This window comes from Phalacrocorax carbo, chromosome 4 (assembly GCF_963921805.1).
Source record: "Phalacrocorax carbo chromosome 4, bPhaCar2.1, whole genome shotgun sequence".
Taxonomy (NCBI): domain Eukaryota; kingdom Metazoa; phylum Chordata; class Aves; order Suliformes; family Phalacrocoracidae; genus Phalacrocorax; species Phalacrocorax carbo.
This window is the reverse complement of record NC_087516.1, coordinates 55,384,305-55,404,842: the sequence shown is the minus strand read 5'-3', so window position 1 is coordinate 55,404,842 and position 20,538 is coordinate 55,384,305. Positions and strand designations below refer to the sequence as shown.

General features: G+C 50.8%; 2 protein-coding genes across 2 annotated transcripts in view; one reads left to right on the top strand and one right to left on the bottom strand.

The window, feature by feature from the left end:
* Positions 1-556: 556 nt before the first annotated feature.
* C4H4orf54 (chromosome 4 C4orf54 homolog) lies at positions 557-13,296 on the top strand. The gene is made up of 2 exons (XM_064450817.1): positions 557-5,008; positions 9,545-13,296. Exon 1 carries the CDS (start codon positions 557-559, stop codon positions 4,997-4,999), a length of 4,443 nt encoding a protein of 1,480 aa, XP_064306887.1. The 3' UTR covers positions 5,000-5,008; positions 9,545-13,296.
* Positions 13,297-18,061: 4,765 nt separating this feature from the next.
* The window catches only part of MTTP (microsomal triglyceride transfer protein), a 28,507-nt gene continuing 26,030 nt past the window's right edge, over positions 18,062-20,538 (bottom strand). The window contains exon 18 of the mRNA XM_009511531.2: positions 18,062-19,692. Within this exon, the coding sequence (XP_009509826.1) occupies positions 19,524-19,692 (169 nt within the window). The 3' untranslated portion in view covers positions 18,062-19,523. The remainder of the gene's footprint in view (positions 19,693-20,538) is intronic.

Genomic DNA, 20,538 nt, shown 5'->3' with positions numbered 1-20,538 from the left:
GCCGGAGCCCTGGGAGCTGCCTCTTTCTCCCGGTGCCGCCGGCCGAGGAGCCGGGCAGCATCATCATCCCTGCAGGCGGGGTGGCTCTCCCCTTCCAGGGGGCGTCCGGGCGCCTTTATTCCGGCAAAGGCAGGCGTTTAAAATAGGGTTTTGTTCAACCGGCGCTACGTGACGCCGGCTCTATCTATAGTCCGTGCCTGGGACCGGCCAAGCGACGCCCATTTCGGAAAAACCCCGGAACGATCCGAACCCGTGCCGGGATCCCCCGCAGGGCGACCAGCCGCCTATCCCGATGACCAAGCGGGGCTCCGGCGGCTGGCTGCGGAGAGCAGCGTTGCGGGGGAGCCGGGCCCGGCCCGACCCCTCCGCCCCCCGGCGGTGATGCCCGCCCGGGCCGGGAGCCGGCGCGCCGGCCGGCAGAGGGGAGGGAGGGGAGGGGAGGGCAGGGGGTGGGCGTCCCCGCAGCCCCCCCCCTCGTCCCCGCAGCGCGGCCCGTCCCTGCCGGCACCTGCCTGCCCGCCCCCTCGGGCCACTGCCGCGCCCCGACGGCCCCGGCATGGACGCGCCCGGCCAGCCGCCCGCCGGCCCCCAAGCCGGCCCCGAGGGCGCGGCAGCGCGACAGGGCCCGGGCCCCGGCCCGGAGGCGACTATCGAGGAGGAGGAGGAGGCGGCGGCGGCGTACGTGGAGATCCGCGGCTCGCCGCAAGGGCCGGAGGAGAGCCGCCAGCCCCCCGAGCTGGCCCCCGCCGGCGGCGCGGAGCGAGCGGCCGGTCCCGCAGCGGGAAGCGGAGCCGGCAGGACCGGGGATGTTGGGGGCTCGGTGAGCGGCGGGCCGCCAGGCGCGGCAGCGGGGCCAGCATCCTCGGGCGGCGGGCGGGATCGCCCGCCGCCCCCGGGTGCGGCGGCTGCGTCGGGATGCGGCGCCGACCCCGGCCCCGGCTCCGGGGGGGCGGCGGGGAGCGGCGGGCCGCCGGAGGCGGGGGCCTGCCCGGAGTCCTCCTCCTCGTCCTGCCCGTCGCCGGTGACCAAAGCGGACGGCTTTCCCGCGATGGGCGACCCGGTGTCGACGGAGGGCAAAACCTCCTCGTCCTCTTTCGGCTACGAAAGTGAGGAGGACGAGGGCGCGGGGCGGAAGGCGGCCCCCCCCGGCGCCCCCCCGGGCCGCCCCCCCTCCGGCGGCGGCGGCGGCGGCCGCGACGAGGCGCACTACATCAGCACGCAAGAGATCCAGCTGAGCGAGGTGGATCACGACATGGACTTCGACGCGGGGCTGGCCGCCCGCTGGGACTTCGAGGACAACAACGTGATCTACTCCTTCGTGGACTACGCCTCCTTCGGGAGCGACGAGACCCCGGGGGACACGCCGACGGAGGAGGAGGAGGAGAATAGCTGCTACCTCAGCACGACCACCAGCGACCCCAACAACCAGACGGACAGCATCGACAACACCAGCAGCACCGAGATCGTCAGCCTCACCTCCGAACACGACACCCCCGGCGGGGACAAGCGCGCCAGCTCGGGGGAAAGCCGGTCCAAGCAGCCCGGCCGCCCCGGCGGGAGCCCGGCCGCCCAGCTTCTCCTATCAATCAAAGCCGCTTCCCGGGCTATAAATGAGTCTAGCAACGTGCGCGGAAAGCAAAACACTATTTACGCCGCCAAGCATGAAAGCGACATGAGCCTCCGTGTCCCCGCGGCTCCCGAACGCAATGCGGGTTTAAAACCGGACGCGGTCCGCGACCACGCGAAAAAATTCATCGCGGTCCCCGCGCGGCTGCAGACCCGGTGCGGGGCCGCCAGGGCGGGGGAGCACTCGAGCGGCGCCTCCAGCGCCGTCAGCGAGCTGGACGATGCCGACAAAGAAGTGCGGAACCTGACGGCCAGGGCTTTCCGCAGCCTGGCGTACCCCTACTTCGACACCCTGCGCCCCGGCTCCCGCGCCTCCTCCGCCTCCCTGCCCGACAATGCCCTGGGCATCAACCGCTGGTCCACCTACCTGGACCTCAAGTGCGGCAGCCTGGGGCCGAGAGCCGAGCCCAGCCTGCTGCGCTCTGGCCGGTCGCAGACCAAAGCCCTCGAGTTCGTGGTCAGCAAGCTTGACGGGGAGATCGCCCACGTCGAGGCGCCGCGGGGGCTGCGGGCGGGCTCCCGGGTGGTGACCCTGCTGGACCTCGGTGATGCCCCCGAGGCCGGGCCGCCCCCCGAGGCGGGCGGCGGGGACCCGCCGGCGGCGGCGGAGAGCGGCGGGGGGGGTCCCAGCAAGAAGTCCAAGTTCGCCTCCAGCCTCCTCAAAAACGTCATCTCCAAGAAGATGCAGCTGGAGCACGAGTTCAAGATGGAGCGGGGCGAGATCACCGACACCTCCAACACCGGGCTGGGCGTCGGCCGGGAGCCGGAGACCCCCGGCGGCGGGCGGGAGCGGCAGCGGGAGGGCGGCGTGCAGCGGCAGAGCTCCCGGCACTCGGAGGGCGGCTCGGACTGCACCGGGGCGACGGCGGAGGAAGCGGGCGAGGGCGGCGGTGGCCGGTCGCCGGCCTCCAAGGCGTCGACGCCCCGCGAGGGGAGCCGCAGCCTGGACCGAGCGCTGCCGGAGGAGCTGTGCGAGGTGAAGCGCAGCGCCTCGGAGGCCATCAAGGCCACCTTCCTCCGCAGCCAGAACAGCGCCTTCAGGTCCTGGAAGGAGCGGGAGGCGGAAAGGAAGGAGGAGAGAGCGCCGGTCGGCAAGCTGAAGCTCTCCTCCAGGCACGACTGGCGGGCCGACCTGGGCGAGATCTCTGCCGGCAAGTCCACCAAGATGTCCCGTCTGTTCGTCCCCGCCATCCAGCACACCCCCCGGGAGAAGGAGCCCGGCAAGCGGGCCACCAAGTGCTCCGCCGCCGCCTCCTCCTCGCCCCTCGCCGCCAAGCCCAAAGCCCCCGAGATCAAGATCAGCCTGGGGAACCTGCAGCAGCCCCGGGACGGCGCCTTCAGCATCGCCCAGCTGCTGACCCCGCAGATCGCGGGCCGGCCGCCGGAGGAGGGCCGGGGCCAGCAGCCCAAGCCGCCCAAGGCCGCCGGCGACGGCCCCGACAGGGTGCCGCAGTTCCTGGTGCGCGACGTGAGGGAGGGCAAGCACAGAGCGCAGGGGCCCCTGCACCAGGTGCGGGACGTGCGGAAGCTCATCAAAAGCTCCTACAGCTGCGACTCGGGTGATAACAGCAGCGACAAGGGCAGCGTCGCCTCCGACCAGGGCGGCCCGGAGCAGAAACCCCGGCAGCAGCTGGTCATTGCCGGTGTCCCCAGGTCCCTCTCCCCCGTGGTCATCACCTGCCAGACGGTCGGCCCCGCCAGCACCAAGCCCACCGAGGCGGGGGCCAAGGCGGGGGGCAGGGCGCCGGCCTGCCCCCCGGAAGGCACCGTCCTAGTGCACCGCACCTCGGGGAGGCTGCCGGTGGCCACCATCGCCCCCAACAAGAGCGACCCGCGCCAGCCGGCCGTGCTGAAGATCGTCTCCAAATCCGCCGCGCCCTGGCGGCACCAGCCCCCGCCGCCGCCCGCCGAGAGGGGCCGGGGGCCGGAGGAGGACCCGCGGGAGGAGGGCAAGGCGGCGCCGGTGCAAAACGCCCTGGAGAAGCTGACGGCGGCGGTGCGGAGCATGGAGGAGCTCTACAGCTTCAACAAGCGCGAGTGGAAGCGCAAGAGCGACCCTCTGCCCATCACCGACAGCCACGTCCTCTCCCTCATCGCCAGCCAGGAGCGGGGCGCCGGGCCCCGGCCAACCCCCCCCGCCGCCGCCGCCGCCCCCGCCGCCGCTCCCCCCGCGCCGCCGCCGGCGGAGAAGGCGGAGGAGCCGTCCGGCAAGGGCCCGGGCAGCGAGCGGCTGCCCCGCCGCCCGTCCAACAACGCCGCCGACAAGGTCTCGGCCAAGGCGGCCGCCTTCGAGAGCCTGGCCCGGCAGCGGCAGCGCGGCCCGCCGCCCCCCCGCGCCGAGCCCCCCGCCGCCCCCCGCGCCCTCCTCACCCTCCGCGGAGCCGGGGGAGCCGCAGCCGGGGCCGCGGCGCCGGGCAAGCCCCCCTCGGAGGGCGGGCTGCGGGGCCAGCCGGCGCCGCGCTCCCCCCGGCTGCCCGCGGGCGGCGGCGATGCGGAGCGCGGCCCGGACTGCGGGAACTACCTGGCCCTGCCGCTGAAGGCGGCCGCCGAGCCCGCCTCCCCCCCGTCCCCGGTGGCGGGCGGCGGCGTCCGCCCCAGCCCGGCGGCGGCGCTCTGCAGCCTGCAGCCCTTCGGCACCGCTAAGCGCCCCGGCAGCCCCGCGCCCCCGCCCGGACCCCCGCCCGCTGAGGAGCGCCCCCCCGCCGCCGCCGCTCCGCCGCCCGCCGAGGCTCCGCCCGCCGCCCTTTACCGCCCGCCGCTGCCCTTCGCCGCCCTGCCCGGTGCCCCGCCGCCGCCGCTCCTCTGCTTCTCGCCCTCCGTGCCCGCCGCCGCCACGGCGGCCGAGGCCTTCCCCCAGACGCAGCGCAAGGTGCTGCTGGACGTGAGCACCGGGCAGTACTACCTGGTGGACACCCCGGTGCAGCAGCCCCTCAAGCGGCGCCTCTTCGACCCCGAGACCGGGCAGTATGTGGAGGTGCCGGTGCCCCAGCAGCCGGCCGTCGCCCCTGTCCCGCTGCCCCTCTCGCCCTTGGCCCTCAACGCCGGTGCCTACGGCGCCACGTACATGCTGTACCCCGGCCTCCTGCCCGCTGCCGCCATGCTGCCGGCCGGCGCCCTGCCGCGCCCGCTGTCCCACCCGGGCAGCGACGCCAGCGCCCCGGCGGAGCCCGGCAGCCCGGCCGCTGCAGCAGAAGCGGCTTTCGCCGAGAGCCCCTACTACGTGGCTACCGGCAAGGGCCCGCCGCCGCCACGGCGTGGGGCAGCCGAGGCAAAGCCAGTCATCAGCATCACAGCACCAGCCACCGGCCCACGGATCGTCGCACCGCCCTCCTTTGACGGCACCACCATGCGCTTCGTGGTGGAGCACCGGTGAAGAGCGCGGGTGAGTGGGTGCAGGCCGCTAAGCGTGGCGGTCGCCAGCGGTGGTTAAGGGCCGACTGGGCTTACCAGTAACGGGGCCAGGGTCTGCAGGCAGGCCCTCAGCAGGACTTGAAATAGAGGCGTAAGATAGAAATGCAAAGGTTACGCACGCCCATTGATGCAGTTTGGTATCCCTTGGAGCAGGTAAATACCCCCATTTTTTTGCCCGGAGGCAGTTTCAGTAGAAGCACACCGTAGCAGCTGCTCACACAGCCTGTATTTGTGCAGCCCCATGGCTGGGGGGCCCTGTCTCAGTGGGGTCCCCTTGCTCCAGGTGAGGGGAATGCTGCTGGGCACCTCCTCTGGACCCACCTTGCAAGCCCTGAAACAACCCCTCTGCCTTGGCAGCACATCCCCGATTTCTCACCTCTCGCCTCTTCCTCCCAAGGGGAGGAGAGCGCCTGTCTGTCTGCCCTGAGCCCCTGCTTCTCCCCATCCTTAGGAAGAGTGGGAGAGGGGTCCAATGGAGGCAAACCCTTATTTCAGGTCCTTCTTGTTAGCGTGATGAGGGAGCAGGATATGTGGGGTAGAGCCCCATGCGCTCCCCGGTGCCATGGTGCTGCTGGCAAGGGCAGGGGCGCCGGCAGCTGCCTGCGCTGCAGGAGGGCTCCAGCAGAGCCCGTGGGCACGGCTACAAATCACGATTTCACACGGCTACTCTGAGCTTGGCCCGCCACAGTCCCGCCAGTGTCTGGTTACCTAGGGCTGTAACCCAGAGCTGGCCTCTAAATTTGGGGATGCGTGTGCAGGAGCATTGAGTGACACACAAGGAGGAGGGCACGGGGCTGGGCATACGGCGCGCGTCGAAACCAGGGTGAAGGATGTCTTGCGCAAAATAACCAAGGAACGATAACGTCTTATTTTAAAATACCTGAAATATTAAGAAAACCCCTTCAGGATGGGTGTCGCTCCTCCTTTTGCCTCCTGTGTTAAAACACATGGCTCATCCTTATCAAGTGCAGTATTGGTCAGAGCTACCAAAAGTCTTTCATGGCTTACCAAAGACTCGTGGAGATTGTTCTTGGTGTATATCAAGAGGCAAAGAGAAACAGGAGCAACAGCTAGAGGTGTGGGTTTGTCGCCAGTTTGCGCCGGGTTTTGTTCGGTCTCATGCTAGAGGGTAAATTTTTTCTTCCAGTGTTTGGGTTATCTTTTTTTGCTTCCATAGATCTTTTAATTTGTATCGTATGCTATGATGTAGCAGATTATTTGTTGAACGAAACCTTACTGAAATGCTTTATATGCTTCCTTCTTATCTGCTTGTAAATACTTTATCTCTGAAATATCATTCTTTTATCCTGGATATAAATGAAGTTGTTTTCATTGCCCTTTACGGGGTGTCTCAGGACAGGCAAAGTACCAATTTAAATTGAGGTCTACGGTGCTGCTTGAGTCGATCTTGCCAGTAAAGTCTTGATAGAGTATCTAGATAAAATGGCAAAAGCTATTTGGTTTTTCCGTTTGCTCTATAGGGCAGATTTGGACCGGTAGCGCAAGGAATCAGTTACTTGTGAGACCTCAGTTTAGACACTCACTGGTTTTGAAAAGGGTATTTCTGTCTTACAGCAACTATTTAAATGAAAAGCCCTAGGCTCTCGACATTATTTAACTCTTTAAAATTGAAACCCATCATATTTCCTGGTGTGATTCGCCCCTCGTTTCCCAGGGGGTTATCCCGCCGTGTCACATTTGCCACATCGCTACATTGATTGCCACGTAGGCACTCCTAGCTTGCCTACAACGCCTGCTGTATCACTGCCGTGGATGATGCTCTCGGCAAATTGTGCTTTCTTTTTGGTGACATCAATAACTGCATCGACGGTCTGCTTTTTTACGTTATGTCAGGGCTCTACCGTTGCAAGGCAGGTGTGAAAGCTGCCCCAAGAGGTCGGTGATGCAGAGATGTTTGTACTCATTACAGAAGGACATTCAGCAGTTTGAAGCCTTCATTTCGTCTTTTACCATTAACGATGCCAAGACTTATGTTGTCTAACCCAGGCAGGGATGCCCCCTCCCTGCCGCCTCAGACCTGCCGCCGTAGGGGTCCTGCTGGCGTATAATGGATGTGGTGTGGGGCTTCTTTTTCTTGACCCGTTCTGAAAGTCAGTAAACCAAATGATTTTAACTGCGTACTGCAAGATGCATTTAGCTTGTCACCAGACTTTGGTTATTCATGTAGCTCTCAGTGGAAAATCAGGTAATATGCCAGAGGGGCATCACACTTATAGCCACTGCCTTCTTTCCCATTATTCTCTTCTGTCCTTTTCATTCACCTATGCAGCCTTCACGTCGGATATTTTTTCTTTTCTCTCTTTTATTATCTGCTTTTTTTTTTTCTTTCCCCTACTTCTCCTGTATCTCTTTTGTCTTTCTCAATTAAGTGCGTTTGTTTCCTTGGGGTAGTGTTTTTGATCTAACAAGAACAGGAGTGTAATTTCACATGAATCAGAGGGTGAGCTGTTGATAATTTTTTCCTTCCAATTGCTTTACCATCAGATCAGGGTTTTTTTGGTTGCAGCAATGCTGTGTAGATCCTAAAACTGATTTTAAAACAGACAGATTTCATCACATGAGCATGGTGTTTGAATAAAATACTGTCCTCTCAGGCCCCTTTTTTTCACTAACCGAAACAAGCTGAATCAATGCTCTTTCTTTCCACTCCTGTATTTCTTTCTGCACTGCATGTAATATCTTCTTCCCTTATTTACTCTACTTTTTTCACATCTTCCTTTACAAACTGTGTGACCGTGTCAAGGGCTGCTCCACCTTGGTCTCTGTCACCCCTTGCAGATCGCACGATAGAGCTGACTTGACGCTTTGGTGGTGGTGTGACGCCTGTTGGCACCAGATCCACAGCACATCTGCTGCCCTTCCAGCACTTCGTTCTGTGGCTGTTGCCCTTTTCTGCAGAATCAGTGGGATAAAATGGATCTGAGCAGTTTGGATTCTGGCAAAACCCAAGATGCTGTTTCTGAGCAATTCATAGATTTTTGATATACAGCAAGTATTAGAGAATATGTACGTGTTTCTGAGAGTTGTCATGAGGTCACTTTTCTCCCTCCTCTCCCTCACTCACAGCAGTGGGTAAGATTTAGCAACATACATCTTGCCTGCCCTGCTTCTTACTTCATACAGAAAAAAACCCGATGCTGCTTTTAATTTCTAGTAAATTTGCCAATCTGCCTGCATGCGAACCTAGACAGCGCCGACCTGTAGCGAGCGGACTGCCTGAAGGGAGCTCGCTCCCAGCCGGAACGACCGAAATGTGCTTTTGACTTTTGTATCTATTCCCACGTTATACTCTGGGGAGTTTCTGCCTTGGGATAGGTAAATAAATGAGCAAAGTAGAAAGTAACTGTAGTAAATTGTACTGCCAATATTAGAAGGGTATTTTTCCTTGCTCTGTTCAAACATGTGCCTCAAGTGAAGCCACCTTATAGTTACAGCAATACACGGGACATTTATTTTTGTGGTGAAAGTGGGCTAACTCAAATGGGAGCAGTTCTGTCCCCAAAGTATGCACACACACTTATTAGTTGTAAGTGTTTCTTCCTACCTGCTACCAGACAATCTATGCCTGCCTTTAAAAAGTAATTTTGTGTGGATAGCATGTATGAATTATTTTTTTAAAGGCTCATAAATTGATATTTTAAAACTCTGTTTTAGTTGTGCCCTATTCAGCAAAATGTATATTCTACATGATTAAGTCAAAAAGTCAACCTACAGTGATATATGCAGTACATAGAATGTACTTATGCTGATGCCTTTGCTGACAATTTAGTGAAGCACCCATCCAATTTCAGTGGGAAATACAGGAATATTCCAGGAACTAAAAGGGCTTCAACACTTGATCTAGTAAATCAGTCTATGAATGGAAATAAACATGAGCTTGTGTTCAAATCCATGGCCACCGAGGAAATGTTTAAATAGTGCTTAACCTTGATGCTGATGAAAGTCAAGTGTGCGCTTACTGACTCCTGCCCGGGATGCTTTCCTGGGCCAGTGTGTAAGTCTTTAACTCCACGAATCTTGGAGCACATGATTATGGGCTGTTTCACTTTTGCTTATATGTGCCATGCTGGATGCTGTGTTTTGACAGAGCGCTCAGGTCGTTACCTTAAGCAGATGGATCACTTAAATCCCAGATGGATCGCTTTGCCCTCTTTCCACCCATGTGCATGGGGCTCTCCAGGACCAGTCCGTGAGGAGCTGTGGGGTCATAAGGCAGCGCAAGTTCCACACTTCGAGCAGCAAGGGTCAGTTCTGCTCAAAAAATAAGGCTGCCCGACCACTGATTTGGTTTAGAAAGTTGGGTACTATTGTCTGATTCTTGGCATTAGCTTAGGAAATTAGTATCAAGAATAGTTTGGCAATGAAGGAGATACTGTGCATTTCCCTGGAGTAGTTAAGATTGCTCCCTAAGAATCGGTTGTGGCAGCTTTCTAAGAATCTACATTTATTAATGATGTTCTTATGTTTGTTTGTTTTTTTTTTTCAGGGATAAGGAAGAAGAACCATGCTCCTTTAATCTGAAATACACTCGGTAACTCTAAACATACATCCTAAAAACTGCTTCTACAGTTTTCTTGTTTTTTTGCTCATCATACAAAACAAGTGTGTAAGTTTCTCCTAAATACCCCTAGTTTTGGAGTATGCATACATTTAATTACGTGAGCAACGCTAAATTACTTCATTATTTTCTGCCAAGTTGTCTTTATATTGGAGCCAACGTGCAGGCTTTAGGCGTTGCCTCTGTGCTGGTGGCAGCAGTGCCGCTACAGCTGTTTGTAAAACGCAGGGTGCAAATGCAGCAGTGTTCCAGTGTAGATCGACGCACAGCTTCAGCTGGGTCCCTGGAACATGTTGTGATGATCCAGTGCAGCCCTGCAACCCTTCAAAAACAAAAATAAAGCCCTCAGCTTTCCCCCCCTCGCAGTAACTGAGGGTCCTCCCCATAGGCTTTGGGGACGATTTGTGATCAGATGTCTGTTTTGTACTCTGTACTTCTGCACTTGGAATTGCAAATGGAGAGATCTGTAGTATTTAGGTTATCTTTCGTGTTTGTTTTCTGGCGTGGTTCAAAACGGATTGTGTACATTTCAGAAAACACATTTGATTGCTTTCGTTCTTCATTTGCTCCTCTGTGCTGCGTTAAACACCACAAGTTGCCTTAATTATGACAGCGTTTAAATACTGGAAAGCCAGAAATCGATGTAATATTTTTAGGCCCCACTTCTAAAGGAGAGGACAGCATTTACTTTTCTTTAAGACTGCAGTCTTTTCTTCCTTAAATTGCAACACTGCTGAGAACACAATCCTAGAGATTCCCCGGTGAGAGGAGTTTTTTAATGTTACAGCCCTAATAATATGTAGTCATTTCCTTAGCTGTTGTTTGACAGGCTTATCTGAGGGCCACATCCCCGCTACCTGTATTTGTGAAGAAAATAATTCTCCTTTGAACAAGGAAATATAAAATAAGATTACTCAAAATGCAGTGATATGTATGCCCATATGTCAAACTTTGCTTAAACTGATGATTTCGTTGCGAGCAACCAGTTTGTCTCAGTAAAAGAGAATTGTTGCCGCGACAGTGAAACTAAACTACAACAGTGTGTTCCCTGCCCAGAATTTCAGTTCAGTGAAGCACTCTGGGAAGCCAATAAATGTAAGATCAGTCCTAAATTATGTAGCATAAGGCTTTCTCAAGGTAACAGGTTGGAAATCTAAAATCTAAATGCAAACCCCAAAAGTCTGTACTTAAGCATTATGGATTACTTAAATCCACAGGCAGGATTTTCCTGCACCTGTTCTCAAGGTTTCCTGCTGCTAAGGAACTTTCAGGGTCTCCCATTCTTAAAGAAAACCCAGGTTTTCATTTCCATGAGTAACTCTCAAGATACAGAAAACTCAGCTACAACTGTCTTTAGCCATACATGTGAGATTGTATTTCCAATGCAATTTATTTGTTTACAGGCACAAGTTGAAATTGCCCTCAGGATGAAATGCACTGCAAGTATACACATAGTGAGTGATTTAACACAGATCTGCTCATTTATCTTCATCGTTGTGGAAATCCAATGAAAAAATACTATTCTAACCCTTTTTAAAGAGCTTGGCGTGCCCAACTAGAGCATATAGCATGTAAGCTTAATCCCCGTGCTCTTCGGTGGTACAGTCTACAGTTACAAGCTTTAACTTCCTACCGGGATTCAGGCTGAATGCCTCTTAAAGAAAACGAATGCCTCTTCACCGTTTTCACGGCTGATGAGTCTGTAGATGTTACGACTAGAATATTGGTGTTAAACAAAACAGTACTTCGGACTGCAGGACAGTGCAGATACCAGAGTAGATCATCCACTGTGACATACCTGTGTATGGTACGTACATTATAATACTAGCATCCGTGTAGAAAAATGTTTTGTCCTATCTTTTCCTATATCGGTGCTCGGAGCGAAGTTTCACGTTACAGTTTACAAGATACAGGTTTGCACACACAAACTCAGGGTTTACAGTTTCACCCGGTGTACTTGAAAGGAAAAAGTTGCGTAGGAAACAAAGTGCCCAGGATTTCAACATGTATTTGTTGGAGGAAAATTTTGCAGTTTTTTTTTAACTGCCTGTGGAGACGAAAGCAATGAAATGAGGCGATACCAACAGGTATTTCTTTTCTCAGGGGAGATTTCTTCAGTGGAATGTGGGAATGTGTCAATTCTAACGTCAAACAGTGTTTGCTTAATTTTGTTTATTACTAAAGAGACTCCATGTTTGCATCAAGGGGTCAGTTTTGCAAGGAACTGAGCTTCACAGATCCAGTCCAGCAAAGCCTTCACATGCGTCTCTAACTTAAAATATCTGAGCAGGTTCCTGGGGGCTTCATGGAAGCGCAGTCTCTTTTTTTTTTTTACCCATCAACACAACGCTTTGCTGAACTTGGCCCGGAGCACTGAGTGCCTTGCAGACCCAAGTCTCGGGTTCTTCCCTTTATACATATAAAACTGGAGGTCTGGGCTTGAGTCTAGCCGGACCCAGCAGATAGCGCCGTGAAAGGTCGCCAGAAAAAAAAAAAACGGTAATATGGTGCTCCTCCATGTATACCCAGCGGTGAATTTCTCCAGCTGATGGGGTGATGTGTAACCACATATCTTGGATTAGAGTCAAGCCCTCCGTGTCAGGGTTCACAAGCTGCTAGTATTATATGTTTCACGGTGCAGTCATAGTACGTTACAGCTGAAATTCACCCCATGTGCAAAGCAGGGCAAACTCCTGTGCACCACTCGGGTTCCCTCCCAGCCCTGCCATCAGGGTTCGGGCTCTGCAACAGCCGGCCAGCCGCTTCCGCGCTTTTTCAGTCAGGGTCCTGTTAAAAGTTTGAGCGGGACTGGAGTGATGCACAATTGTTGTTCTGGTCTTTTGCAGCAGGGTCGGTTTCACTCAGTTAAATTTAATCCTTGGTGATTCACTTGATGAATGATTTAAAATGTATTTATGGGTTGTGTGGTTTCTTTTTTTTTTTTTCTTGTCTGCATTCAAAGCTGCCTTTACTCTCTAGTGTTGATGGCCAAAGTGTCATTCCTGATGCTTATAAATTACCATTAACTTGTGGCTACCTGAGAACACATACAGTACTTTAAAAACGCTTGTGTTTTTTCCCTTTTCTGTTTTTTTTTCCTTCTTTTTTCCCCTCTTTTCTTTTCCGCCCCTTTTTAAGGGGGTGGGTTATCAGTGTAAAGATATTTAAAAGTGCAAATGTGAAGTAAGGATAACGATTGATACGAGAATGTGGGTGGTATGTCTGATGAGAGAGCGGTGGGCTATAAGGCAAAGGGGAAAATGCCATGAACGCATTGTGCTGATGATTGTTGCCTGTGGGGGAATAAAATCAAAAAAAGAAGATACATAACTGGAGAAAAATGGACTCTCTGAGCTGCTCTCAAGGTAGACGACACTGTGGCAAGTGCATAGCCAAAGCCCAAAGTGATCCCGCTGCAGGATGCCGTGAGCCTCGACTGAAGGACAACAGAGTCGCTCTGAGAGTTGCACTAGCAGCGCGTTGCACGTCGGGAACGCTTCAGTACGTCACGACCACGCGAGAACGGACTTCCTGAAACCGCTGAGTACCAAAGTTTGTAACTGAATGAGTTAGCATTTGTATTATGTTGGGGTTTTTGTTTTTTGGTTTTTTTTTTTTTTGAAGGTTATGATAAATAAAATGTATTTTTCAGTAAAAGACACACTGCAAGTAAGCCTGCAGCTCCCTGCTTGGTTGTATTTTTGTGAAGTTACCTTTGCTGTTGTACAGAACAAGTGACAACAGAGGCATTACTTGGTTCAACGTGTAGACAGTAAGAGAAGAAAAGATTTCACTGGAGAGCAGATCCAAAAGCCCGCAGTCAGAGTCTCCCCAAGTTTGTCCCAGTGTTGTCTCTTTCTGACCTGATCTCACTGTTCGTTCTGCCCTCTTAGGACAAAGGGAAGCTGGGGGCATTGCTTCATTTGACTCTCTTTGGTTATTTTTTTTCCCCAGGTATAACTTAAATGAAAAAATAAGTCCCCAGTTTCAGTGGACTAACTTTGACGGGTATGTGGGTTTGGGTATCCAAAGAACTGCATTTTTCTGGGTTGTAATGGGTTCAGAGAGAGAAATTAGTGGGGTGAATAACTTTTTTTCTGCTCATTTCCTATGTTATTTTCATTGTCTAATATTGTGATACAATCAAAAATAGAATCACTTTATTAGTGGATAGCAGTACTGCTTGAATTATTGCCAGGAAAAAGCCTTTTGCTGCTTTCATGTGTTCCTTCTACTCTAATGGAGATTGAGTAGCTTTCTGATGTTAAGTCCAAATGTTTAAGAAAGCACGAGTCAAACACCAAAAAATCACAAAATGGACCTGAAAACTAAAAGATCAGTTCTGCAGTTTAAAAGAAGACTCAGTTCTCAGTTTTAGTATGTAAGGGGCACATTAACATGATCTTCCCTTTAATCACATGCCCTAGATGCTTAAAGGAAAAGAGATTCCCACCTCATTATTTATCTGCAAGCAGTACAGTATAAAGACATCTACTGTGCATTTTATCATTCCAAGGCATGGCTACACAGTCTTCCTACCTTGCTGGAAGCACAAGTTTACTGGTAAAACAGTGGTTTGGTGTTTGTCTCATTCTCTCTTTTTTTCTGGATTCTTTGAAATTTGTACCTTAGCATTGCATTTAGGATAGATGTCATCAGTGATTTCACTGCCAATGTATAGTTAGTGATTCCTATACAGAGATACAACTGGATTCATTGGCAGACCCAAAAGACTTAAGAGAGGAGTGAGAATAGATGTTGAAAGGAAGAATTGGGAAAAGGGGGGAATGAACTGGGGAGGGTGCAGCCACGCAGGCTTAGCTCAACATCAGCAAGCTGGGTGACCGCAGGAGATCAAAGGATGACCAAAACAGAACCAAATTAACAGTGCGTGTGTAGAGCGGAGAGAAGATCACTTTGTTCAAACTAGAGGAGTCGGAAATTGCAAAGGGACCTGGGGTTGTCAACATGAAAATTTGGGAACTGCTCCTTTATTTTTCTCCAAAGAGAGCTCCTGGAGCCTGATTTCAGCGGACGTCTGTAACGAGCTCTTCACAGCACGGCTGGTGTCTCAGGATAGATGGGTATTTTTAAGCTGAAGCCTCTACAAAAGAGAGGTCAAAAGTAAATATGCTGAGAGACATGAACTCTAAGCTTTCCCTAAGGGACCCGGTCTTGCAGCCAGTATTTGCCCAACAGCAATGTGCCTTACACTACAAAACTCCGCTGGAACTAAAGTGAGAGTTTCTTATGATACCTTAAAGTAATCTGAAAAGTCAAGTAAACCATTTCTGGGATTCTCAAGGATAGGAGGAGAAAATTGTAAGTGTTTCTAAATAGTCTTTGAAACATCACTGGTAGGAATGATGAGACCAGAAGGTAGAAATGCAGCACTTTTTGACAGGAGGAGCCAGAACAATGCAAAATGGGAAGCAGATGATCCCCTGATGTCAGATCTGAGCAAGCTATCTGGGATAAAACAAGGCACTTCAATGATAATGATAATAATTTTAAAGCACCTATTTTGCAATTGCTGTCATCTTGGATTGTCAGTATTGAGAGCAAGTAATTCGCGTGCCAAACCCTACCGGTATCCCTCGTCTATCCAGCTGTTTCATTTCTGAGGTACCTATCACGTAGTTACCAAATCCGAACCTGTGGCTGCAGACTGGTGCCTGCCAGCCCGGCTCTGCCACTGCCCTGCTTTCTGTTGACCTCTGCTGGACAAGGCACGCGGTTCAAGCTGAAAATGTTAAAATCCTTGCTCAACCAGGACCTGTTTGTTTTGCTATTTTTAACGAATCCTCCTGTGTTCTAAGGTACAATGGCAGCATGTGTTATGCGGGCTTGTAACTCCTAAAACCTACCCATACTTAAGGACTGCTGTGTAACCAGACAAATTCTCTACCAGACGCTGTCAGTAAGTTAGAGTTGACTTTATACATAACCTTCATGCGTTGGAAAGCTGGGATAAGTATTTTACAGATTGTTGCACGTGTGTTAACCCTAGCACCTTTCACCAAGTATCAATTAATTTTATTAAAAGTAAAGTAATTAAAATTACAATCTTGTCCCCGCGGACAAAGGGAAAGGAAGGCGCTGTCAGCATGACCGCAGGCTGTTCTGAGATCACGCTGATTTACACCCACGCGGCTCTGGTTGGTTTCTGTTATTGGTAGGAAAGAATGTATTTCACCAGCAGTTATTTACCCTCAGGTGTTACAAAAATAATGATGTTTAGTCCCCATATTGCTAACCTGTACTGCACTGATGGTTTAATTCATAACCTCCTGAGGAGGTCTGCCTTCCAGACCATCAATCTTTATATTCCCCTGTGCTTTCTGCACCAGAATATGTTTGGGAGTGGAGTGAGAAACTGAATCCTGGAATTTGAATACTTTTTGAAGAGTATATGAAAAACACTCTAAAAATTAGCACGCCTTGAAAGTTTAAGGGGAAAGTTTCAAAATCTCTTTTGCAAGTGGGTTGCTTTTTGGACCTAGCTGGATTATCATTGCGCTGTTCTTTCTGAGGCTTCCAATTAGAAAGTACTGCGCATTTGTTTGCTTCTCTAATCTTCATGTATGAAATATTGTTTAATTGCTACCATTGCTGATTATTCAAAAGTATGCGTAGTAGCCATTATTAAAGATGCATGGTGTGTATTTGTGATTAACCCCCACTGATTTGATAAACGCGCACAGTGTTTGCTTTGGTTGTAACCCTAAGTGTGTTTTCACTTCAAATGCAGGCTTAAGCGATGTATTAATTTCACCTTATTTTTAGAAGATTGTCAGTTCTGTTGTTTCCGTAGCTATGGAGCCCACATAAGGAAGCCGCAGCCTTCCATTACCCAGCTGTTGGACTAAACCCCTTCTGGAATCCCCATTATGTCCAGCTGTTAGGGTCAGATAGCTTCAGAAGCAAGTGTATTGCTGCCATACCGGGGGGGATCCACGAGGACACGTATCGCTTCTGAAGGAGCCATGTGGGCCTCAGAGGCTCTGTTTGATTCAGGTTCAAGGGATGTAGTCAAAGCTGTGGAAGCCCCAGAATCTCCCTTACAGCCTGGTTGTCCCGTTCTGAAAGACCGGTTTTCGACAGTGCAGATGGGCACATGATTTTCCTCAACAAGCTGTGCCAGGGCTTGATGAGTAAATAAAAAAGCAAAACACACAGGTCAGTATCTCGGGGAGACTTGATGTTAGAGACAGACCTGTGCGTTTCATGTGAAAGAGAAGCAGACCTGGTGTCGTTGGCCAGATGCTTGGCAATAGCCGGATTATCTTTCGTAATCTGAAAATATTTTATGTTATGCTTTTTTAAAAGCAAGCACCAATGTTACATTATTTTCATGCGCCAAAGGGCCCCGTTTTACAGGCACACATTCAGAAGGTTTTAGGTTTGATAAATTTGAGAGGGGGTAAGCCTTGCAGAGGATTGCTGATATCAGACACAGGTCATACAGCTATGAACTGCATTATCTAGAACCTTTTTCTTCCGATTTTGGGTTGTGAAGTCATGGCAGACTTCATGGTTGTGAGCCTGGCAGACTGTCAATGCAAATTAGGATGTGGGGTTGAGGTCGTCATCTGCTGATATCTCAATTCTCTAGAAGCAAAATAGTGATGATAGCAATTTCTTTGTGCCACTCTTTGTCCACCTCCTATACTTAGGGTGTCAGATGTCTGCAGGAGGAGACTGCCTCGTTCTAGGTGTGCAAATATGTAGCTCTGATCTTATCTTTGTTTTACATGACACAAGTAGCAAGTAGTAATAACAAATGTAAAAGCTTGTCTTCCCATTTCAGTTCCTGAAACAGTAGTGGAGGTATCAAACAGTGCCTACAAAATAGAGGATGTAGACTTCGAGGGTGGATATTGAGGGGAAGAGACAGCTTTGTGGAGCCTTGCTGAAAGGAGGAGGGGAGGTTTGGAAGGGAGGAAGGAGAAACTGCCCCTCGTTGAGGGGGGGAATGCCTGGGGATGGGGTGTTGCATAAAATCTTAAGCAGAGGAGTGAAAGAGGGCATTCAAGGCTGAGGACCAAGAGCCGGTTTGCTGGCAGCGCTGGCCATGTTATTTTACACAGTGGTGTCGCTGCCAGCAGCATTGGTATCGCTTTGGCCTTAACTCATTTCTGGTCAGTGCCGACACTGAAGAGGGGCACCTACATCTTGCCTCTCCTCTGGGCAGGGGATTTGGGCAGGCACCTCCGGCGCGAGGTGCATCCTGCTTGGGGTCCACGCCACACTCTGGAGATACCTCTCCCTCCTGACAAGGGGGGAGCCCAGGACAAGTGGGTGCCCAACCTACGTTATTGCAGTGATGAAGTAAATGCTCCCTCTTGCCCCTATCAACACCATTCCTTCCCCAAAGAGGGGCTTTCCCAACCCAGACGGTAACAAACAAAAGCCAAGACTGAAAACAAAACAATTTTTTCACACTGTGTTTTTACCTGGTTTATTTATGCTTTGACTAGAAGTGTGTCAGCATTTTCAGGAAAGACAACAAGCAGACCGTTTCATCCCATTGATAGTTTGATTTTTGCAGATTTCTGCACTCTTGTTATTTTACAACACAATTTGGAAATTTTTTTTATTCTTGTAATACATTTTTTCATGACAATCTACGAGTTTTTCTGCCTGGTTTTGTTTTTTTTTTTGAAAAACAATTGTTCCTGGCTTTTTATTTTACTTTTTTTTGTGACCAGCACTCACCCACCTTGTCCTATAAAAATTAAATCAGATGGATCATATCAGAGATCAGCTGAGCTGGGATGAAGTATATTTTTTCTTAATCTGCAGTGCTGTTGTAAATGTAAAATGGTTTTGGTTTTTTTTACACAGGTCCTATGAAGGCACTGCTTGAACAAGCAAAAAAGGTATAAGTAATTTTAATCAGAGGACTTGTATGAGTAGTGATTACTTTGTTGCATTGTAATAAGAGCCTAACTTACCTAGAAAAAAATGGTCTGGCTCTGCACAGGCTTTGCTAGACTGTGCATTCAAAATGGATTTCTTTCAGGACCTTTTCCTTCATCTTGGTTCAGATTTGCCTTAATGGTTGCTCATTTTTTGAAATATACCTGCCTTGATTACAGACGGGGACACAAATTTTCAGGAGGCAACACTGAAGAGCAACCAGTGTTGGTTTAACTCTGATCCTGGTGATAACTACAGAAATGATACCATTGATTTCACTGTCAACAGAATTAAGACAACTGTAAGTACTTCTGGAAATGTTACCCCACATTTTAAATCAATTGTATTTAACTATAACAGTTAATAAAAAACCCCAAAAGATAAATAATAATAACAGTCAAGCTCTGACTGCTTAAAAAAAGGGAAAATCCTTTAAAATCATGCAAAATAAAACCTTTTTTGTAAACAGGCAATAATGAGTAAGCAGGAATTTGTGGTCCCATTTAGATGTTATTCGTACTTGAATGTTTGAATGAGGATTGGTCATAGGCCTAAACCACCTAAATACTTTAAAATATATTCATAAATAATCATTCTTTATACATGATAATTGTTCTCACTGCATGTCAAAAACATGGACTTCTGTATTCCCCAAGAAAGAAAAATGAGGGATTCTTTTTGCTTTTGGCATGAAAAAGTAAAAATAAAGAACCAGCACCGCCCTTAAGGGAGTGCATGGAATACCACCAAATTGTTCTTTATTTGCCTTATCTGTGGTTTTTTTTTTTACAAAAGTCTTAAATATAGGTTAATATGTAAACACTGTGCACGCACTGGGAGTTTGATCCTGGCCTGTTGAAATCAACGGCAAATTTCCCATTGACTACAGTAGTGCAAGATCAAGCTCCAAGTTAGTACGGTACGTACAAGCCTAAGTCATTGAGGGAGCCATCAATTCAGGAAAGCAAAGGCTCAGGTGCTCACTTCAGAACCAGTTGCTGGAGGAATCAGACTTTGTGCCGAAAACCTTCCTGCACATGTTGGAGTTTTCTTGATGGAGAGGGAATTCGTTACCCGCCACCAGTTCCGCTTTCCCTCTCTTTGCGGTGTACCGTCTGCCGGATGGTAGACTTTCGTACTTAGTCATGGAATGCCTGTGAAGACACAACGTGGTGGTCTGCGATTAGCAAACTTATGCAAAATCTGTACCCTGTAGGTGAGGCTAGAGATAAATACTTCACATGCAGACAAGCTTACACTTCCACAATTATTAGGTATAATCAGAAGTCGTTTTAGTATCTGCAGAATAACAGACACTGTCTGCTTAGGATTTTCTGGAGATCCTTGAGTTCTTTAATTCCTCTCAGGCTTGCCATCTTTTGGATCAGAAAAGCATGAATGGAAATCTGGCACAGGCTCTGCTAACGTTACCTCCCTTAGCTCTTGGCAAATAGGGATTAGGAAGGAGTAGTAACCCAGCTTCTCACATGGCAATGCAATTACTAGTCTTTGGCTACTGGAAAGTGTCTTTTTTCTACCTTACTGTGCAGTTGTTTAGCTTTCAGGAAAGTTGGTGCCTTAATAAAATACGATAGAACATGACGGTTGCAAAAGCTTAACACAACAGGTACTTTTGCTGACACTAGTAAATAGCAGATGATGAAGAAAACTTTCCACTTCAGCTAGTTCATGGCTATGCAATGCCTCCCTCAACAGTGTGACGGAGAACTACTGCTGGCAAAGTTTCAGGTCACCACCAGAAGTGATCGTACGCGAGGGGACCAGTGTCCTGCCACTTCAGTTAGTTTACTTGCAAAACCCAATGAGAAAATTGGATGAAAGTGCACATTCAGGGCAAGTTGCGATCTTCAAAAAGGTCATTTCTGAATCTCGGGTGAGGGGCAGGGAAAAACGGGTTAGCAGAGAGGTTGGTGTGTGTAACAGCCTACACTGCACCCGACTGTGTTAGGCTGAAATTTGGCCTCTGTTGTTAATCTCTC